Here is a 20,608-nt window from a genome sequence, read left to right on the forward strand (position 1 = left end):
CTCCAGCTAGTGCCAGTCAAGTCTGTAGCTTAGCCCAGCTTCTCAGTAACCCTCTGCAGAGGCAACCCCAGTCCCATTTTAGAGATGAGGAAACTGAGGCCCGGAGGGGTCCGGAGACTTTGCCAAGGTCACATAGCAGGTTGGGGGTAGAGCCCAGGCCTCGTGCTACCACCTTCCCTGAGATCCTTTCAAACAGGGAGACCAAGTCTGGGCCGAGGTGGGGGCGAGGGGGGCAAGGGGGGCTGGTAGGCAGAGCAGTGGGAGCGGAGGTGGGAGCTGGGAATCTCCGGGTATCAGGGTGTGGGAGAAGCCCCTGCTCCAGGGGCCTGCTTCTGGATTCAGGTGTGCGGTTGGCTCCGCTGTCAGTGCTCACTCACCCCCACCCCGCCCCACAGGCCCAAATACAAGGGCAAATACTGCGTGGGTGAGCGGAAGCGCTTCCGCCTGTGCAGCCTGCAGGCCTGCCCCGCCGGCCGCCCCTCCTTCCGCCAAGTCCAGTGCAGCCACTTTGACGCCATGCTCTACAAGGGCCAGCTGCACACGTGGGTTCCTGTGGTCAATGACGGTGAGTCCGGCCGTCCGCGGGGACACTGAAGTCTGGGGGGCGGAGGTCCGAGGGCCCAAGGCTTGCCCAGTGACACAGGTGCCATCTGCGGGGCTGCCGCTCACTCCCTCCTGGCTCCTGGGGGCAGCCTTGCAGACACTACCAGCCCAGTGGAGCCCCCCGCCCGCCACTGATGCTCTTCCGGGTGTGACTCCTGCCCTGCCTGTCCCTCACGGCTCCTCTGCTTGGGCCCCAGTGAACCCCTGTGAGCTGCACTGCCGGCCCTCGAACGAGTACTTTGCTGAGAAGCTGCGGGACGCTGTGGTGGACGGCACCCCCTGCTACCAGGGCCAGGCCAGCCGTGACCTCTGCATCAATGGGATCTGCAAGGTGTGCCCAGCGAGGAAGAGGACCCTCTCTGCCTTCCTCCTGCTTCCCTCTGGCCGCCCTCCCCAGGCTGTGCCACTGGGCTTCCCAGCTCTACCAGTGAAGCCTTTTGAGGGTCTCCCATTACCTCTCAGCAAAGCGCCCCCCAATCCTCCTGGGACTGGACCCACCACACACACCATCAACCTCAGCCTCTGCGACTGCACCCGGCCTGCCTGCCATGGCTTCTGAGATCTGGCCTGGGCTGGCCTGGCCCCAGCCCGGAAACCAGAGCTCAGGCGGAGGTCCGACCTCCCGCTGGTTGAATGACCCCGGGCAAACGTTTCCTCTGCGATAAGGGGACTGTCCGTCCAAGAATCCACGTCACAGGGTTAAATGGGGTCACTTATCAGGGATTGCCGTGCAGGGGCTCGGCCCGGCAGAGAAAGCATCAGTGTGTGCTGACAATACTTAAAGACATTTCCAGCAGCAACAGCGGCGGCAGCGGCTTCCCCTGCCCGAGTCCTCAGCACTTTCTTTCCCCTGCTCCAGACAGGGGAAGCTCCTGGGCGTAGAGGCCAGGGCTCAGGACCAGCAGAGAACATTGATTCATATTTCGGGGAAACTGTTGTCCATGCTGGTCAGGAGCCCCTGTATGCCCGCTGCCCTGCCTGCTGGGGCCATTTACACAGCTTTTCCTGTCTCTTGTCTCGTTTGATCTCACAGCACATCTTCATGGTGTGGGTGGTTCCCCCTGTTCCACATCTGAGGAAACTGAGGCTCAGAGAGGTCGAGGGGTTTACTCGGGACTGGAGGCCACAACAGTGGTGGGCCCCTGCTCCGTGCCCCGTGCACTCTCCTCCCCACCCTGGCAGCCCCTGAGGTGGGGGCCAGAGAGGGCTTGCGGCCAGCGGCCTAGCACCAGGGGCCTCCCCTCCTGTGCGTTACAGAATGTGGGCTGTGACTTCGAGATCGACTCGGGTGCCGTCGAAGACCGCTGCGGGGTGTGCCACGGCAACGGCTCCACCTGTCACACCGTGAGCGGGACCTTCGAGGAGGCTGAGGGCCTGGGTATGGAGAGGGACCACTGGTAGCAGAGGCGGGGGTGCTCTTGGCCTGGTAGCCCTTCTTTGTCTCCCTTGAGCCCCTGCCTGCGTCCTCCTTGGTCCCCACCGAGGCTAGCGGTGGGAAGCAGGCACGCTGCCTTGCTGGGTCCAGGATCCAGGCAGGAGTCAGGGCCCCCAGGCCTAGATGCAGAGACCTGCCCTCCCAGGGAGTCTCTTGCCCCAGGGACTCCAGGCTGGGCTAATGAGTGGCCTTATGAAGCTTCAGAGAACCAACCCCACAGCTCTACTCCCGCACCCCAGGACCTGTTGTGCATACACTGTTTAAGTGCCGACTGTATGCTGGGTGAGGGAGACACGGAGGTGAAGAGCTTACAGTCTCATCTTGCAGTGGAGGGAGACCCAGAGGGGCTGTGAGAGCCCTGAGGAAGAAGGTCCTGACCTGGGGAGGTCAGGGAAGACTTCCTGTGGGGAGTAGAAGTTGAGCTGAATCATGAAAGACTCAGCGGAGATGAGGAAAAACATTACACATGCAGGAAAGAGCTTGTACCCAACGAAGCCTGGAGGCAAGGAGGAGTATGCTGTCTGGGGACCTGACTGTACAGAAGGCAGGGCTGCCATGGGGCTTTGAATGCGTGGCCAAGAAGCTTAGATTTCATCCCCAGAGATGCAGCCCAGCATGGTGGTTAAAGCTCAGACCTCAGAGCTTGATTCACATCCCAGCAGAGCCCTGGGGCAAGTTATGTAAGGTCTCTGTGCCTCGCTGTCCTCATCTGTAAAATGGGGCTAGCAGTAGTACCTGGGGGTACACAGGGTTGTTACACATGTAGGGTTCTTGGGATAATGCCAGGCACGGGTGTTGTGTGCTGTGCTTAGTCAACCAGTCGTGTCTGACTCTGTGACCCTGTGAACTGTAGCCCTCCAGGCTCCTCTGTCCATGAGGATTCTCCAGGCAAGAATACTGGAGTGGGTTGGCATTCCCTTCTCCAGACATGATGGGTACTACTTAACGAAAGAACAAAAACAGGCTTTATAGGCATGAGGAGGACGTTATCAGGAGAAAGGTCAATTGGGTTTTTTAGAAAGGTCATGCTGGCCCCAGGTATAGGGTTAGACCCAGCCCAGTGGTAGACTGACTGAGGTTTCCCAGAGAGGGGCCATCGGGCACGGGGCAGGATTGCAGGAGCCCTTCTGAGTGTGGTGACCTAGAACAGATCTAAGTAGGGAAGTCCGAATCTCAACGACGAAACCTTGGCATCGGCGGGTGGGGCAAGTGGCGAGAGCTGTAAGGGCAGACCACAGCTTACCCTCTTCTTTTCACAACCTGTGCTCAACCCCTGGCTGACAGGGTATGTGGACGTGGGGTTGATCCCGGTGGGCGCCCGCGAGATCCGCATCGTGGAGGTGGCGGAGGCCGGCAACTTCCTGGCCCTGCGCAGCGAGGACCCGGATAAGTACTTCCTCAATGGCGGGTGGACCATCCAGTGGAACGGGGACTACGAGGTGGCGGGCACCACCTTCACCTATGCCCGCACAGGCAACTGGGAGAACCTCACGTCCCCTGGCCCCACCGACGAGCCTGTCTGGATCCAGGTGACCGCCTTCCAGGGCCAGGCCCGGGCGGGGCAGAGGTGGAGTGCGTGGGACCCAGCCCCGTGGCAGGAGTGTGCCCTGGGGCAGTCGCGGAGCCTGGCTCTGAAACGGCCCCATGGGGTAGCCCCAGGTCCCGGAGGTAGCTGAGGTTGGCTCCTTTAGGATGGGTGTCAGGGCTGGGTTGCGGGAGAGGCCATCTCGTGCTCACAGGGCTCCCGCCTGCCTGCCCCAGCTCCTGTTCCAGGAGAGCAACCCCGGGGTGCGCTACGAGTACATCATCCACAGGGAGGCGGACGGCCACGACCACATCCAGCCGCCCGAGTTCTCCTGGCGCTATGGACCCTGGTCCAAATGCACTGTCACCTGTGGCACAGGTGAGGAGAGGGCTGGGCACGGCCGCTGCCCAGCGGGGCCTTTGTCTCTGGGCGGTGAGGCCCAGCTTCAGCCTCTGGCTCATTGCTTGTTTGCGGGGCCTCTCTGAGCTCGGAATGCTGCTTCTGGGCCTCAGTTTCCTCATCTGTATAATGGGGCTAGCAGTGGTCCTGTCTCATGGATCCACTGGGAGAGTAACCAAGGTGAGGCAGGCATGGCACACGGCACTTGGCCAGCCCGTGTGTCTCCCCCAGAGAGGCGCCAGCTGCCCCTCCCTCTTCTCGCTGCTCAGCTCTGACAGGTCCTGTGTGAGCACTTCTCCCCCACACCTGGGACTTGACCACTTCATCCTCCTGGAGCCTTACCTGCATCCCCCTCAGGATGGGCTCCTCCCCTCCTCCAGCTTCCCCAGGGACCCCTCCTCCATGGGGCGCTCCTGTCTGTCCTGGGAGCCTGGAGCCTAACTTGTCTAGGCTGCTGCCCCTCCCCATGAGGAGGGTGGGGGAGGAGGGAAAGAAAGGAGATGGGAGGGGGAGGATGGAGTCGGACAGGGACGGGAGGCCAGGACGCAGCAAGCATCTCCCCACCCAACTCTGAGCCTCTTACCCGATGGCCCCATTATTCACCACATTTATTTATTTCTTTAAACTCTTTCTAAAAGGTGTAACAACTTGACTCTCCCCTCCCCGTGGTTTCTTCCGTATCCCTGCCCATCCCCCCACCCTCAGTGTACAGGGGTCTCCATATCAGGAATCTGGGACAGAGAGAGAGGCGTTTGGACATTCTTTGAAATGCCGTTAGGATTATAAAGTGAACAGTGATGCACTGAAGCTGGAGAGAAACCTTCAGAAGCTATCATAATCATCCTTTCTCACTTAAGTGTTAAATTTACAAGTGCAAAAACAAATACCTTTGATGAACCAGACACGGGGGAACTGGTTTCCAGCAAATTGGTGGCTCCCCACGTGGACAGAATGGAATGTGTTGAGCAGCAAGTGGCAGGATCCTGACGAGGCGTGGCTGGAGCAGTAAGGGTTTACTTGTCTCCTCAGTGAGAAGCCCCAGGGTGCACAGTCCAGGCTGGCGGCATGGCCTGCCGTGTTTTTAGGGACCCCTGTCAGCCCCATCTTCCTCTTGTGTGTATCACAAGATGGCATCCTTGGTCCAGACTTCTTGCCAGCTCTAGGTGGAAGGGAGAAGGGGCAAAGGGAGGGACTTGTGCCTTTTTCTCTCTGGCATGACTGTCCCAGACCCCCAGCTGCCAGGGAACCGCAGTGGGGAGTGTTTGGCATCGTGACCTTAAACAAACCCAGCGTTCTGTTAGGCAGGAAGGAGAGGGTGGGGTGGGGCAGGGAGACCGGAGGCTCAGGGAAGGGGTGAGCCCCTCTTATGTGCTGTAGAGGGACAGGGGGCAGGCAGAGCCTTCTGGAGCTGGTCCTGTCACTGGGCCTCACAGGTGTACTGGGGGGAGGAGCACAGCCGTGCAAAGGCCCAGAGGCAGGCAGTACAGAGGGAGTGAAGGCCAGGAACCGTGACAAAGCTAATGGGGGGCCGTGGGGCCATAGGGGAGTGCCTGGCCGCGTGAACTGATGGATTTCTTCTTTATTGTTTCTGAGCACTGACCCTGCTGGGGGGCGGGGTGTAGACACAGGGTTGCACTAGGCTGTGGTTGGATTTAGCGCTAGTTGTGGTCTCACCAAGGCAGGTGTTATCGTTGCTCCCATTTACAGATGACGACACTGAGGTTCAGAGAGGCCAAGTGAGCTGCCCAAGGCTTCCCAGTTAGGAAGCTGCAGGGCTAGACCGCCCCCCCTCCTCCACTGACCCTGCGCACTCTGCTGCCTCTGCAGGGGTGGGAGTGAACACCAGGAAGGCAGTGAGCAGAGGGCGATGGGGGCCTGCCTTCATCCTGATGGAGGCAGCGAGGCCCAGTTCTGGAAGGGTTCTGAGCAGGGTGGGTGCAGCTGTGTCTTTGGGTGCAGGGTGGTTCGGGCAGGGAGTGCCGTGGGTGCCAGGCCCAGGCTGAGCCCCCATGGCCTCCCAGGCATGCAGAGGCAGAGTGTGCACTGCACGGAGCGGCAGGCGGGGCCTGTAGACGAGAGGCACTGTGACCCCCTGGACCGGCCGGATGACCGCCAGAGGAAGTGCAGCGAGGAGCCCTGCCCTGCCCGGTGAGCGTGCCGGGCGCCTGACTCCAGGTGTCCCTCACCAGAGGCCCTGGAAGAGCAGAGGGAGCTGGGCTCTGGGCCCCACCTCCCAAGGCTGGACCCAGCCTCTGGTTGCCCCTGACCTCAGCCTGGGCTCCTCCTCAATAACCAACACTAGCCAGGGACATCCCTGGTCACTCATGCTTGGGTCCCTGGATGTGGACACAGGCCTTGGGGCTTGCCCAGGTCTCCCAGGGGTGAAGGCGGCAGGAGCAAAGGGGACTGTGCCCGATTGCTGGGCTTTGGGCACCAGAGTGCCATCTCAGGCTTGGAGCTCCGGGGACTCCTCCCTTGGGCTTAGGCCTGACCCTGAGTCCCGAGTGCCTGAGAATGCCAGGCGGCCCCATGTTCATCTGCCCTTGTACGCCCCCAGGTGGTGGGCAGGTGAGTGGCAGCTGTGCTCCAGCTCCTGTGGGCCTGGAGGGCTCTCCCGCCGAGCCGTGCTCTGCATCCGCAGCGTGGGGCTGGATGAGCAGCGCGCCCTGGAGCCGCCTGCCTGTGAGCACCTGCCCCAGCCCCCTGCCGAAACCCCCTGCAACCGCGATGTGCCCTGTCCGGCCACCTGGGCTGTGGGGAACTGGTCTGAGGTGAGCATCAGCACGGGTGGGGTTAGCTCTGCCATTGGTCTTGGGCTACAGGGAGGCAGAGACAGTGTTCAGGGAACCCCTACTGCTGGGCACCATGGTGGGAGGGGGACTGGGACATCCCAGGTCTGGCCCCATCCCCAAAGCCTCAGAGGCTGGGATGTCCTGGGACGTCACAGCCACGGTCTCCAGCGGCCAGGGCGCTATCCGCTGACACTGAGCAGCTGGCCGGGTACCTTGCAAGGCCCTGGCTCCTCCTGGCCTGAGTCCCTCACCCAGCCTTCCCTTTAGTGCTCGGTGACGTGCGGGCCAGGCACTCAGCGCCGGAGCATCCTCTGTATCAACGACACTGGGGTCCCCTGCGACGAGGCCCAGCAGCCAGCACGCGAGGCCACCTGCCTCCTGCCACCGTGCCCCCAGGCCCTGGACACGCTGGGCCCTGAAGGCTCAGGCAGTGGCTCCTTCAGCCCCGAGCTCTTCAATGAGGTGGACTTCATTCCCAGTCACCTGGCCCCGCGCCCTCCACTGCCTTCATCACCCGAGCCAGCCGGCATGGGCAATGCCATCGAGGAGGAGGGCCGTGAGCTGGGCCTGCCAGGGCCCGTGTTCGTCGATGACTTCTACTACGACTACAATTTCATTAACTTCCACGAGGACCTGTCCTATGGGCCCTTCGAAGACCCTGACTCAGAGCCGGTGGGCACAGGGGATTGGAGACCCCCACCCCCGAGCACTGCTGCTGAGCCCCCCACGGGGACCCCCATTCCTCCCACAGAGCCTCCTGGGACTCGGGATGAGGGGGCACTGGGAGATGGGTACTCTGCCCCTTGGCCCAGCCAGGCTGGCCCATCCCCACCCCCACCCTCGGAGCAGACCCCTGGGAACTCCCTGGTCAATTTCCTACCTGAGGAAGATGCCCCCATTGGCGCTCCAGACCTTGGGCTCCCCAGCTTGCCTTGGCCCCCCACTTCCATCAGCATGGAGACGCCTGCTGCCCCTGGGAGCCAGAACCAGTTCCTGGGAGCAGAGGACAGCCAGAGCCTACCGCCTGCTCCCCGGTGGGAGAGGACCAATGAGGTTTCTGATGATGAGGAAGCCTTAGGCCGTGGAGCCCCGCTCCCGCCCCAGAGGCCCAGCCCCACGTCACCCTCTCTGTCCTCCGCTGGCACTACCCACTCCTCCCCTAGTCCCCGCACAGTAGAGCTGTGGACGAGTGGGACGGCGGCCTGGGAGCCAGCTCTTGAGGGTAGCCTGGGGCCTCTGGACAGTGAGCTGTGGCCCACCGTGGGAGGCGCCCCTCCACTTCCTCCTCCCACCACTGCCCTGCCAGACACTCAGGGTACGGACAGCCCCCTGGAGCTGGGGACTGCCACCTTCTCAACCCCAGGACCGACTCTGCAGAACCTGCAGACCTTGGCGATGCCAGGAACCTTCCTTCTCATGGCCCCCACTGGCCTGGGGCACATGCCTTGGGTGACTCCCCAGAGCCTGGGCCCCTTGGGCCAGCCTGAGCCCCCCAGCTCCAAGATGCTCCCAAGCCCTGGGCTGCTGTCCACACCAGCTCAGGATAGTCCGGCCAACAGCAGCAGAGCCCCTGGGCCTCTGGACCCCAGCCCGGTCGAGGAGGGGTTCCCTGTGGACCTGCTGCCTGCCAGGAATGCCAGCTGGGAAGTGGGGAACTGGAGCCAGGCAAGTGCTGCTGGGGTCAGGGCAGGCCGGTGTGTGTGTCGGGTGGGTGGTGTCCTCACTGAAAGTAGGCAGAGCCGCGTCTGTCCTGCCTTCTGGGGAGTGAGGGCTCAAGAACTGACAGCCTGTGGTGGGTGGAGCCTCTGTGGGTAGGAGGAGCATTGCCCTGTCTCAGTCACACTGCCCCCCATGTGCCTCTGGGGCCGGTCTGCCCCACGGGGCCTCAGTTTCCCTTTTGAGCAATACAGTGGGCTGAGGGGGCCTGGGGCCCCTAGAGGCTCATTCCTGAGTAGCACGGGGGCTGCTGGGAGGGCAGGGCCAGGCACAAGTGAGGGGCAGCCAGGGGGAGCAGCTCTCTCATATTCTGGCTTTCATGCCCCAGGGACAAGGAGCTCACCCCCAATAGTTGTGTTGGTGGGGAAGCTTCCTCTCATACTCCCCAGGCCCAGAGCGGCCCACCACGGTTTGCCGAGGCTCAGCCTGGCTCCTCCAGGAGCAGCTCGGTTCCTTGCCACCTGGCTGTCCCCTCAGTGGCTCCCCCTGCTTTGTCAGGGGCCTGTGAGGGTCTCAGCTGCATGGGAAGAAGCTGGCCTGTGTGTACCGCCCCATTCCACCCTCCCCAGATTAGCACTGGAGGGGAAGTGAGCTGCTTCTGCTCAGATCCCTAGTTTTGGTATGGGAGGGATGGGCTGAGGCTGAAGCGCCCAGACTTCCTTCTCCAAGTGACTTAGGGAAGCAGCGAGCCTTAGCAGGACAGCTGGGCCACCCCACATGTGTGAGCAGGAACAGTTGGCTGCCAGGGGATCTGACTTTTCATCTTCTTGGCCCCCTTGGGAGGTGGGTGGAGGAGCCCATTTTCAGATGAGGAAACTGAGGCAGTGTCTGGTCCCTCTCGCCTGGCTGGGGAGCTGGCGGGCATGGGGATCCGCCCACCCTCATGGCCACTGGGTCCCCTGCCCCCAGTGCTCCACCACCTGTGGCCTGGGGGCTGTCTGGAGACTCGTGCGCTGCAGCTCCGGCCGGGAGGAGGACTGCGCCCCCGCTGGCCGACCCCAGCCCGCCCGCCGCTGCCACCTGCGGCCCTGTGCTGCCTGGCACATGGGCAACTGGAGTAAGGTATGTGAGGGAGGCGGCTGGCAGCTTCAGGGCATGGGGCATAGCCCTAGGGCCCGCGGCCTGTGTTTGGGATCAGCCACAGCCACCACCGATCGGCGGGCCAGGGTCCGTGTGCACAGCTTTGCACTTTAATTTCTGGTCTCCGGGATGCCCCATCTGTGTGGGGGTCAGCCTGCCCCAGGCCCCTTCTCTTACTGCCTGTATCCTTTTCTCTGTACTTTCTATAACCCTCGGGATTTCATTTTCTCCTCTGTTCCTCTCTTTATCCATCTGTCCCACCCTGGGGCAGCCCCTGGCCACATCACCCTCTGCCCGAGGCTGGTCAGCCATGGCCTCTCCCTGGGACTCTTAAGGGACCTGCCCTGGCAGTGGGGGTGGTGTGGGAGGGGAGTCCGATGCTCACCCCCACCCCCGCTGGGTTCTGTGTGTGCACACACGGGACCCTCGGCCTCCAGTGCTCCCGCAGCTGCGGCGGGGGCTCCTCCACACGGGACGTGCAGTGTGTGGACACACGGGACCTCCAGCCACTGCGGCCTTTCCACTGCCAACCGGGGCCCACCAAGCCGCCCGCCCGCCGGCCCTGTGGGGCCCAACCCTGCCTCAGCTGGTACACCTCTTCCTGGAGGGAGGTGAGGCTCAGAGATCTGGAGATGGGAGTGAGTGGGGGTGTCCTCGGATGCTGGCAGCCCGCAGACCCTTCCCCTGCCCTCCCAGTGCTCCGAGGCCTGTGGCGGTGGTGAGCAGCAGCGTCTTGTGACCTGCCCGGAGCCAGGCCTCTGTGAGGAGGCGCTGAGACCCAACAGCACGCGGTCCTGCAACACCCACCCCTGCACACAGTGGGTGGTGGGGCCCTGGGGCCAGGTGAGCAAGTGCGGGGGTTCAGGGTGGGGAGAGGGCCTGTGGACAGGAGGCCCTGTGTCAGCAGGCATCCATCAGACCTTTTTCACGTAAAGAGTTGTTGAGTGCGTCCTGCATGCCAGGGTCCCTGTGGCCTCTGCAGATGGCAGTGGTAGCCTGACAAGGTCCATGCCCCACTGGAACTCACGGCCCACCAGGGAGACAAACCAAAAACGAACGGATGTGCGTTGTGATGTCAGGCAAGGCCTTCTGAGGAGGGGATCGTAGAGGAAGACCAGCGGGGTCTGTGCTGTCGAGGGGAAGCACGCAGGGAGCAGCACATGCTAAGTCCTGCGGCAGGAGTGACGGACACGGGGCTGCTTAGGAGACCAAACAAAGGCCAGACGGGCGGAGGGGGTACGGGAATGGCCACTGAGGCCTCAGCTGAGCAGGACCCTTCCTGCCAGGCCTGTTTGGAGCTCGCAGGTTTGGGAATCTCAGTCCTTGTCCCACTGGGGGACCTGCCGAGGGACCCTGGGAAGGTTGCTTCACCTTGCTGGGCCTCTGTTGTCTCATGTGTAAAATGGGGTTGTAAGGATTAGATGAAGTCACACGGTGAGGCGCTTAGCACAGGGCCTGGCACAATCTTGGCACAGATTTAATTCTAGGGCCTTTTAAAAATGTCAGACCCCGACTGACAGGAACAGAGCCTGACTGGGGACGGTGGGCCCTTCCTGAGAAGCTTTGTCTCCCTCCCTTCCACTACCCATGCAGTTCCCCCAGCCCCGGGGCATGTCCCATCCCATGTGAGGGGCCGACAGCTTCCCCCACCACCACCCCCCTGCCCCGTTCCTGCAAGTGAACACTGGTGGCCTCTGGGGACACACCGGACCCTCTGAGGAGGCCAGAGGGTTGGGGTTGGGAACCAGGAGCCAGGCTTCCTGGCGAAGGCAGCCACTGCCCTGGGGATGGCCTGGGATGCCCCCCTGCAGGGCTGGCCCAGGGGATGCTCACCCCCCGCCCCCGCTCCCCGCAGTGCTCAGCTCCCTGTGGCGGCGGTGTTCAGCGGCGCCTGGTCAAGTGCGTCAACACCCAGACCGGGCTGCCCGAGGAAGACAGCGATCTGTGCGGCCACGAGGCCTGGCCTGAGAGCTCGCGGCCATGCGGCACCCAGGACTGTGAGCTCACCGAGCCGCCACGTGAGTGCCCCACGCGGCTCTCTGCTGGGGCTGGGGGCGGGGTGGACGGTGGGGAGATGGGACTCATGGAGCTGTCCCCCCAAAGCACAGGCTGACGGAGGAGGGTGCCACGCAGAGGCTGGGGCAGTGCTGGGGTCAGAGCAAGGGGCCTCCCTCCCTGCAGGCAGCTCTGTCTAGCTCAGGGAGGAGTGGAAGCAGCAGCCTGGCCCCCAGGCGAGCTCCTTTTCCATCTGGGTCTCAGTTACCCCCTCTTCCTGGAGTGAGGCTAGGGATGTCCCTGAGGCTGTGGGGCCCAGGCCTGGGGGAAGCCCCCTCCCCAGCTCTGGCCAGAGGAAGACTGCCCAGAGCAAGCTGTGTGACCCTGGGAAAGGACCTCCCTCCTAGGGTCCTGCTCCCAGCAGCTGGTGGCTTCCTGGCCAGCTGGGTCCTCCTGGAGAAAGAGCCTGAGCCAGAGACACACACATATACACACTTGGGCGCACACACACTTCCTTCCTGCAGCCCAGCCGCCCCCTGCAGTGCTGAGCACAGGAAACGGTGGCCCTGTGGTCACACCTGGCCTCCTCTCACCAGCTGTGTGGCCTGGCGCTCCCTTCCCTGTCTTGTGCATAAAGGGGCAGACAACTCCCCTCCCCCAAGTGATGTCTTGGGCTGAAGAGCCCAGGAGGTGCTCAGGGAAGGCTGGCTTCTTCCTCTCCCTCGTGGACACTGTCATCCCTCACCACAAGGTCTACAGGAGCGCCTGGAACTGCCCCTGTCGGGAACCTAGCAGCTCCTCTACCGTCAAATGTCTGGCCCCTGATCAGGGGACAGAGCCCCCTCCCCAGGACAGACTTGGCCCTCAGCTGCCAGGGTACCTGGCCCAAGCTGCCTTCTGTACCAGCAACTGGCTCCTTGGCAGCCCTTGGGCAGGCCCAGCCTAGCCAGGGCCATGCCTTGCTGCCCCTGCCACTGGCAGGGAAGGCCTTGTTGCCCCATTACCTCGAGGCCCAGCAGAAATCCCACCCGCCCCGAGTGCCCTGCCCTCCGCATTCATCCAGCAAGCACCGCCCCACGGCATGCACACAGCCCTAAGGTAGCTGTTAGCACCCAAGTGAGCCGTTTAAGGGGGGAGGGCAACGAAGTGACCAGGATGCTGAGCCCCTGGAGTCCCCAGGATGTTTTGATGACTTGTCGGCAGGACGTCTGAAAAGTCTGGAAACTCCAGGGTGTGCGGTCATCACACCCTGTGAGGCAGCTGACATAGCAGGGCCACATCCGTTTGCCTGTGGAGGTGGAGGTTACTGGCAGAGGAGGGGACTGGGGCCCCCTGAGAAGTTCAGAAACTTGCCTGAGGTCTCAACGGTGGGAACAGGACGCAGGTTGGCGGATGTGTAGGTTAGAGCCGCTGCCCAGAGCCAGGGTGGGGGATCCAGCCTGCTGCCTTGTGCCCTCAGCTGGGCCCCGGGGATGTCCCAGGGCCAGGGCTGCCAGTTGCCTTCTTGCTTCTCCTCCCACGGGATGTCTGCTGAAGTGAGCAGGGCCGGGCGGCAGCTGGAGGCTGTCACCGGCAGCAGGAACGAGGCCAGGAGGCTGGAAGCAAGCTGCTTCCCTAAATAGCTCTGATAAGCATGGGGCAGGAGGGCCGGCCAAGCCTCAGCCTCAGCCTCGGACAGGCAGCCTCCATCTGTCCCTCCTCAGGAGGCCTGGGCTCTGCTGATGGCCTGACGGCCCAGGTCACACCTCCTCTCCTGGGGCCTCAGTGACTGGCCTGGCTGACGGGACTCTTCCGGTGTGCGACCTGGAGGCTGAGGCTGGGTACAGCCCAGGGGGCAGGGAGGTCTGGCAGGATAGGTGCCTTTGGATAGAGGGTAGGGGTGGGGGGCAGAGGCCACTGTAGGCTGGCAGGAGGCCCCTGGGACTTGAGTTGTGTGCCAGGCCCTTGGGGTCACTCAGGGTCCACAGAGACGGAAAGGGTGGCAGGCTCCTTGGCTTCCCACGAGCCCCTGAGGAGTCAGGGCTGGGGTCTCAGGGTCTTCCTCTGGACATCCGAGCCCAGCAAGCCCAGTTCCCCAGTCCTAGGGTGGTGGGTCCAGGCCAAGGGCAGGAGGGACAGGGAGCCACTGGAGATCTACTCCTCAGGCTGAGGGGAGCCCTTCCAGAAACAGCAGGCTGACGCTCTGGGGGTGGCTGCAGGTCTCCTTAAGGTCTTTGGGGATAGGGAGATGGCCCAGGTAAAATCTCAGGGAAGCTCCTCCCACCTGGCACGGGCAGGGGGGCGTCCGGGGTGCCCAGCCTGCAGGTCCTGACCCGCCCCCCTGCGCCCCTAGGCTGCGAGCGCGATCGCCTGTCCTTCGGTTTCTGTGAGACGCTGCGCCTGCTGGGCCGCTGCCAGCTGCCCACCGTCCGCGCCCAGTGCTGCCGCTCCTGTCCCCCGCCCGGTGTCCCCTCCCGCGGCCACCAGAGGGTCGCCCGCCGCTGACCCGCGCCCCGGCCCCCAGCGGCCAGGATGCACAGACAGACTGACGCACGGACCTCAGCGCCCAGCGTGGGCTGTGGCGGAGCCCCGCCCCTCAGGCCCTAATGGTGCTAACCGGGGATCCCACCACTGGCAGGCTGGGGACCCCTCCCTCTCAGAAAAGGTATTTTTTTATTCTAACAGTTTGCATAACATTATTATTATTATTATTGTCGTAATAAACAGGCATCTACTGTTTCCAAGTGCAGCTTGGCTTCCTCTTGGCTTGGGGGAACTCCCCCTTGCCACGGTTAGAGAGCATCTTTTCAGTCTGCTCCTCTAGGAGGTCTGCAGGGAGAGAGGGGTCCATGGGGACAGGAAGGCTCAAGGGAGTCAAAGCAGAGGCAGGCTTCTAGAGGAGGTGTGTGCTGGTAACAGGTGGTGTGAAGGTTTTTTGGGCACCGGGTACAGCCTGGCAGAGGCCCAGGGGGTGCTAGTCCTACCCCTTACTTCATGGCCCCTGCTCAGGCCCCCGACCCCGCCCTTTCCAGACCCCTGCATTTCACAGGGATTGAGCCACACCCCCTTAAGAAGCAAGGCCCATCTTGTCACCAGCAGGGCCTACCCCTGGAGTGAACCCCACGGACACATCCCTGGCCCCTCCGGCTTCACCTGTCAAGTCCGTCTGTACCAGGGTTGGGGGCAGGAACAGGCAGGTCAGACCCACCCTTGATGGCCCTTTCTTTCATCTTCTCCATGCTCAGGAACGGGGCTGGGCTGGCTCCTTCCTCACTGCCAGTCCCAGGTGCTGGGCTCTTGCTCTGTTGACACGTGGTCCTGCCACCCAGCACCTGCCACACCAGCCCCTCCCTGCCTGCCACACCTCGTTCCACGGAATCAGACTGTGGTGAATACACCAGGGAGCAGATGGGCACGAGGTGTTTTGAAGTGTGTCCTGGGCCCTGGTGAGGGGTGCAGAGGCTGGAGAAGGCCAGGAAGTGACCTGAACAGGCTCCGGCCCTCACCTCTGGCCATGAACCTTGGACTTGACCATTTTACAGTCTGCTCATGAGTGCTGCTCCTGGAAGGGGCTTGTCCCCTTCTCCACTCACATTCTGTTCTGTGGCTCCAGGGACCCCTGCTCTGAGGAATGGCTTCCCAGGGCTTTCTACTGCGGCAAGAGCAAGCCCTTACAAGGCACGGGGAGCAGGGGCCAGCGCTGGTCCCAGTCCCAGCTGGGCCACTGTTGTTGTGCTCTGTGACCCCAGGAGCACCAAGCCTCTCTGAATCCGTGTCTCGGGAGGAGGCAGACTCCCCAGCTCCTCGCCTGCTCTGTCTGGGAATCTCTACTGGAGCTCCCCCACACCGTCACACTGTGGCAAGACATTTGGTCTTAATCATTCTCGTGTGTTTTTCCGATGATGGGGGGTGAGGGGAGTGGCGTCCCCAGCGGCAGCTGGGCCTGAGCTGTCAGCCTAGGCAGGAGGCAAACAACCCGTGACTCAGGCAGGGCACGTCCCCGCTGGTGGAAGGAGGGGTGCCTGCCGCCCGGTGGTTTAGGGGCTGCTCCGGACACAGGGAACTCTGGCTCCTGATCCCTGACCCACCCTGTGCTCCTAGCCCTCAAGTGCAGCTTGGCCATGGCTTTGGGGCCTCCCAGGGCTGAAGGCATTCTGTCCCACCTGCTCAGAGCAAACCAAAGGCAGGGATGCAGAAATACACAGTGGAAGGTCGAGAGCCCCCCGCCCCACCTCCCACTTAAGCCCTGCCCCGCCTTTCAAGCCTTTGGGACTGAGTCCCTTCACAAGTGAATGTAACTGCATTTCAAGTCAGAATGTTATACAAATTAGTTTATTTTGCCTTTTAGTAGGACAATTCCAAAATTTAACTAGAAGATAAGCACAGAAGCTGCTGGGACATGGAAGGAAAAGTCACTTGGCAACACCCCGAGTCCTCCACGGCTGGCATCCAGCCTCCCAGAACACAGGCAGGAAGGCAACGGCGTGCAAAGTGAGGAGTAGGGACTTGTGCAGTAATACATTTAGTTAAAACAACAACAGCAGACTGGCTATTTGCCTAGAGTACTTCCTATATCGATGTAACGTAGAAGCCAGAGCCGTTCCCAGCAATCGACAGTCTTGGCTGGTGTGGGTCAGCTGTCAGCATGACTGCAAGTAGCCCCAAGGCTACCTGGGGTAAGAAGTGGGCCCGTGTGTACATAGGGGAAGTCAGTGATGGTCGAGGCTGGGGGTCAGAGAGGGTACAGACGTGAACAGTGGTTCTGGAGGCTCAGGTTTACATATACACGAGAGAACATGTTATACAAAATAGATGTACGTAATCTAGAAAACCTTGATAAAAATAGCCTATAAAAATATAAACTGTAGTGAAAATATACAAAAATATAAACAAATGTTCAACCCATAAAAAAACAAAGAACTCACCAACATGAAAGCTGGCAGTTCCCACCTGGTGTGATAAGGGCGGCTCCCCTGGCCGTGGTGTGCGCGTCTGGGAAGCTGGCTGAAGGCTGCCCCGCCCCAGGCTGGGATGGAGGCAGCGCCTGTCAGAAGGGGAGGATATGGAGCTACTCTTTCCTCAGCGGCACAAGGAGAAGGGAAGCACTGGCTCGAAGTAGTGGGAACAGCCCCTACAGTTGTGGAGAAGGAGTTGGCCACATCCTGTCCCCAGTGTGGAATCAGGTCAAGCCGTCCCTCTCCCACCGCTGGACACCCAGTGCTTTATTCCAGAAAGGAGAACTTCCAAGCAAGTGTTCCCGGCCCATTCCCTCCACGACCTCTCTCTGTTCACCCATACCCATTGCCTGGCCACTGACAGTGACAGCCTGGAAATACTAACACACCACTGACGCTCGGGGAACAGCCGGCACCAGGGGCTTCAGCCACACGCGGCAGGTGCCCGGGCCCACTTCAGGTGCTTGTAAGATAAGTCTTTTCAAGGCAGGAAGGACAACACAAGCCTATTGCTAAAGGCAGCATTTTAGTCCCCAGGGTGTGACAGTTCCAGGGGAAATCAACTTAGGGGAAACTAAAATCTCAAGGAAGTTGGCGCTGTCCAGCCCCACTCCTGCTGCCGTCCCCTAGGCTGGCGGCAGAGGCGGGAGGCGGTCTCCGCCAGCCCCAGTGGTCGGTCCTGTGGGGGTCTGTGCAGAGCAGTGAGGCTGCAGCCTCGCCTCAGAGTGAACCCACTCACAAGACGACTTCCTGGAGATGTCTGGCCTCAAACAACTGCTCCTGATGACCAAAACAATGATAAAATACATTTTGATACCCACATATAGAGGCCAGCTCCCCAGACACAGTGAAAAATCAAACCAACCAGCTTAACCAAAGACAGAAAAATGGAACTTGGTCTAATATGCTGAAATGCTGTCCTGGCTATGAGACTGCTAGAAGGGTGACAGTAAGAAAAGAAAAACTATGCTTATGAAAAAAAGCACTTCTTCAAGTTACAGTGCTTCAATAATCTGAGTGTGTTTAATATCCACCAAGGATTATTTCCAATTTTTTCCAGGTAGTGTAAAAAAAGAAAAAAAATCCACTAAAAACTTTTTCTTTCCTATTTGACTAATACTGTCCCGGAAAACAGTCTCACATTAATACATCAGGGATGGTCCACAGAATGATTATGCAAAAATAATCTTCCTTGCACAGAGCCTCTTTCCGGGCCTTCAGAAAGGTCATGCTCTAAGTCCCAGAACTCTCTGGGCAGCCTGACACCCTGGGGACGGTGGTGACCCCAAGAGGGAGGACAGCTGCTGAGTACAGGGTGTCTCAACATGGCAGTGGGGAGGGGATGCCCCAGGAGGGCTCACCAAAACTCTGACCTCAAGTGAAGGCGCCCCAGGCCCTGGCAGCTGGCCTCCCACCACCCCAGCCCAGCACACTGGCTGTTCCCAAGGAAGCCATGGCTTCCAGCTGCCCGACAGCAGTCACTCTGCAGCTGCACTGCCACCCTGAAAGCACCCCCGGAACAGCTCCCTGCACCCCTCCACCAAGGCCGGCCCAGGGGCGGGCCTGCTCTGTAGGACGATGATCCGCGGTTTCCTTGGAACCCTATGCACACGTGTAGAATGAGCCCAGGGTCAACTCTCAGATGGAAAGAAAGGCTCTGCACAGACCCATCTGGAGCAGTGTAGGCAGAGGAGCGAGCATGGGGTGTCTGGAGAGCCAGGCCTTCCACCAGCAGGTTGGGAGTTACTGTCTGAAAGGCTGTGCGTTAAAGGGCAGAAGCTATTCCAGAAGTGGGGCATGGCCAGCACCTTGAAGCCATCAGCATGAGGTCTGTGGGCTTTCCACAGGCCATTTCTGAACAAGGGATGTACTTGCTTTCCTAAGAAAATCCCTTCTTTCACACGAGCCTTATGTCACCCAAAGCAGTCAGACCCTGGCCCAAGAGTGTGCAGGCGTGGTGGGCGTCCTCCACGGCTACCATTCAAAACAGTGCCTACAACCACCTACTACGTACCGGAGCTACCACAGGGCAGACGGCACATGGAAGGTTTCCTAAGGGCAGAGACATCAACACGGCTGACAGATACTGTAAACAGGCTCTTGAAACTAGCCAGCTCTAAGCCTGGTGAGGTACCGATCAGGCGGAAAGCATGATGGGACAGGAGGAGCCATCTGCCGCGGCATGCAGACGGCTGTAAACAGAGGAGACCCGAGTGGAAACGACAAAGTGCAGTGTGGCTTTGGATGTCTGCCCAGCAGACTTGCAGAGACCCCGGATGTTACATTCTGGATGTGGAACGAGCGCAGGCGTCTCTGCAGTTCACCCTTTGGCACACTTTGGTTGCAAGGAGAGCAGCGTCCTGGGTGGGGGCGTGGGGCAGCACTCAGGTGTCCTCTTCCTCGTCACTGACCAGCTCGCCCTTGTCCGGGCTGGTGTCCCGTTCACGCAGGAAGTCCTCCCGGATGGCCTCCAACTCCGTCAGCTCCAGCCGGACCTTCTCCAAGTGGTAGGCCCGCCGGTTCCGGATCTGCCGCAGGGGGAACGGGTTCAGGTCCCCAAAGGAGATCCCGATGAGCTTCCTGGCGGAACACGGCAGAGACAGAGCATCGGGGGGTCAGGCGAGAGCTCAGCCTGGCCTGGGGGCCCGGGGGCGTGGGGAGGCGGACCCCAGACGCCGTGCAGAGGGCCTGACACGGGTATGTCACTCGGAGGCCAGTGCCCATGCAGAGGCGCAGGGCAACCCCAGATGACGACCTGGATCCAGCTCCACCACACGCTCCCTGCGTGACATGGACCGTGGGAAGCTCCCCCCTGTTTGGGCCCCCAATTCGTCATCTATACACTGAGGTAACAGCAGTGCCACCTCCCACATGGGTTTACTCGAGTTGCCGCCGGGGGGCACCAGGACTTGCTCAGCGGTGGTGGGCCTCTGCGTCCTCAGAACCGGCATGAGGCCTGGTGCGGGGCGCCCTCAGGAAGGCGCTGCTGCTGGACCGACTGACGGGGTGAACTGACGCACAGATGCCCCAGCAAACCTGGGGACAACTGTCAGGCCCAGTCAGTGGTGTGACAGGTATTGAGATGCAGCGTACAGAGAAGCGGGCAGTTCATAGGTTTCGTACTATCCTCAGGTCTAGAAACCCACCACAGTAAACATTTAAAAATCATGGGTTTTGCCCCTTACCATTGGCCAGCAGTTTAGTAAAAACGGAACTAGAAAGTGCCCAAGGCCTGGCTATGGACTTCTGGCACTAACCACGCCACGTCTCTGCAATTGTCACAGAAGCCAGTCGTCCATCCCTCAGCCCCTGCCCTGCTCCTGCAGGCCCCAGCAGGAGGGACTAAAGGCCTGACACTCTTACAGACCCCGAGAGAGGCTGTGATGAAACAGAAATGTCACTGGACTTCCCCCAGCTTCCTCCCCATCCACTCCTGCTGCTCCTCAGTCACGTGGGCCGTTTTACTGTAAGGTGTACACAGGTAAGAAGACACACCCTTAGCATCCCTCCCTCTTATATTTTTAAACACCCACTTCTTAGACATGCCTCACACCAAGCCAGACGATGCTCCTGCCAGAAGGTAAAGGGTCAGAAGGTCTGGCTCTCAGAGCTGAGCTCCCAGAGCATGTTCTAGAGCCAATGAGTAGGAGCGGCCTGAGCACAGCCACAGCTCAGTGAGGGTCTCGGTGAAACCAGATGCTGGCCGGGAACGGGGATCCAGATCTGCAGGGCCAGCCCCTGTCCTCTGACAGCTGTTAGTCGCGGGTTCCATACACCTGGAATCAAGGTGTCCAGGCCCTTCCTTGCTACAGAAAAACCAAATTAGACTGATACTGTCCGCTGCCTCCACCAGGCCGTCACTACCGCCCATTAATGCAGCCTGCAGCAGCACGGAAACCACACCCCGCTCTGCCTCGGGCCTGGAAGGTCCAAGTGAGAGATGAGAAGTGCCCTGTGTCAGCTAAGTTCAGAAGACGACACTTTGCACGTGAGAGGTCCCCAAGAGTCCTGACTCAGAGACTGGTCTAATCTTGTTTTACCCACCTCCCCTGACCACATCTGACTGGGAATTCCCTGCCTCCTCCTCTGTAGAACCAGTGTACTGCACAGTTGCTGCAACTTGGGACCG

The 20,608-nt window shown here is 60.8% G+C and overlaps 2 protein-coding genes across 4 annotated transcripts in view; one reads left to right on the forward strand and one right to left on the reverse strand.

The window, feature by feature from the left end:
- ADAMTS7 (ADAM metallopeptidase with thrombospondin type 1 motif 7) overlaps nt 1-14,263 on the forward strand; it is a 62,393-nt gene extending 48,130 nt beyond the window's left edge. For both annotated transcript variants that reach the window (XM_027521825.1, XM_027521826.1), the window contains 13 exons: nt 396-565; nt 801-934; nt 1,861-1,981; nt 3,323-3,567; nt 3,800-3,941; nt 5,984-6,110; nt 6,520-6,733; nt 7,022-8,419; nt 9,380-9,532; nt 9,988-10,161; nt 10,247-10,393; nt 11,406-11,568; nt 13,878-14,263. In XM_027521825.1, coding sequence (XP_027377626.1) covers nt 396-565; nt 801-934; nt 1,861-1,981; nt 3,323-3,567; nt 3,800-3,941; nt 5,984-6,110; nt 6,520-6,733; nt 7,022-8,419; nt 9,380-9,532; nt 9,988-10,161; nt 10,247-10,393; nt 11,406-11,568; nt 13,878-14,029 — 3,340 coding nt within the window. In that variant the 3' untranslated portion in view covers nt 14,030-14,263. The remainder of the gene's footprint in view (nt 1-395; nt 566-800; nt 935-1,860; nt 1,982-3,322; nt 3,568-3,799; nt 3,942-5,983; nt 6,111-6,519; nt 6,734-7,021; nt 8,420-9,379; nt 9,533-9,987; nt 10,162-10,246; nt 10,394-11,405; nt 11,569-13,877) is intronic.
- Nucleotides 14,264-15,834: 1,571 nt separating this feature from the next.
- Nucleotides 15,835-20,608, reverse strand: part of TBC1D2B (TBC1 domain family member 2B) — a 90,109-nt gene continuing 85,335 nt past the window's right edge. For both annotated transcript variants that reach the window (XM_027521828.1, XM_027521827.1), the window contains one exon: nt 15,835-19,059. In XM_027521828.1, the coding sequence (XP_027377629.1) occupies nt 18,922-19,059 (138 nt within the window). In that variant the 3' untranslated portion in view covers nt 15,835-18,921. The remainder of the gene's footprint in view (nt 19,060-20,608) is intronic.

The sequence above is a fragment of the Bos indicus x Bos taurus genome, chromosome 21 (assembly GCF_003369695.1).
Source record: "Bos indicus x Bos taurus breed Angus x Brahman F1 hybrid chromosome 21, Bos_hybrid_MaternalHap_v2.0, whole genome shotgun sequence".
Lineage (NCBI taxonomy): Eukaryota > Metazoa > Chordata > Mammalia > Artiodactyla > Bovidae > Bos > Bos indicus x Bos taurus.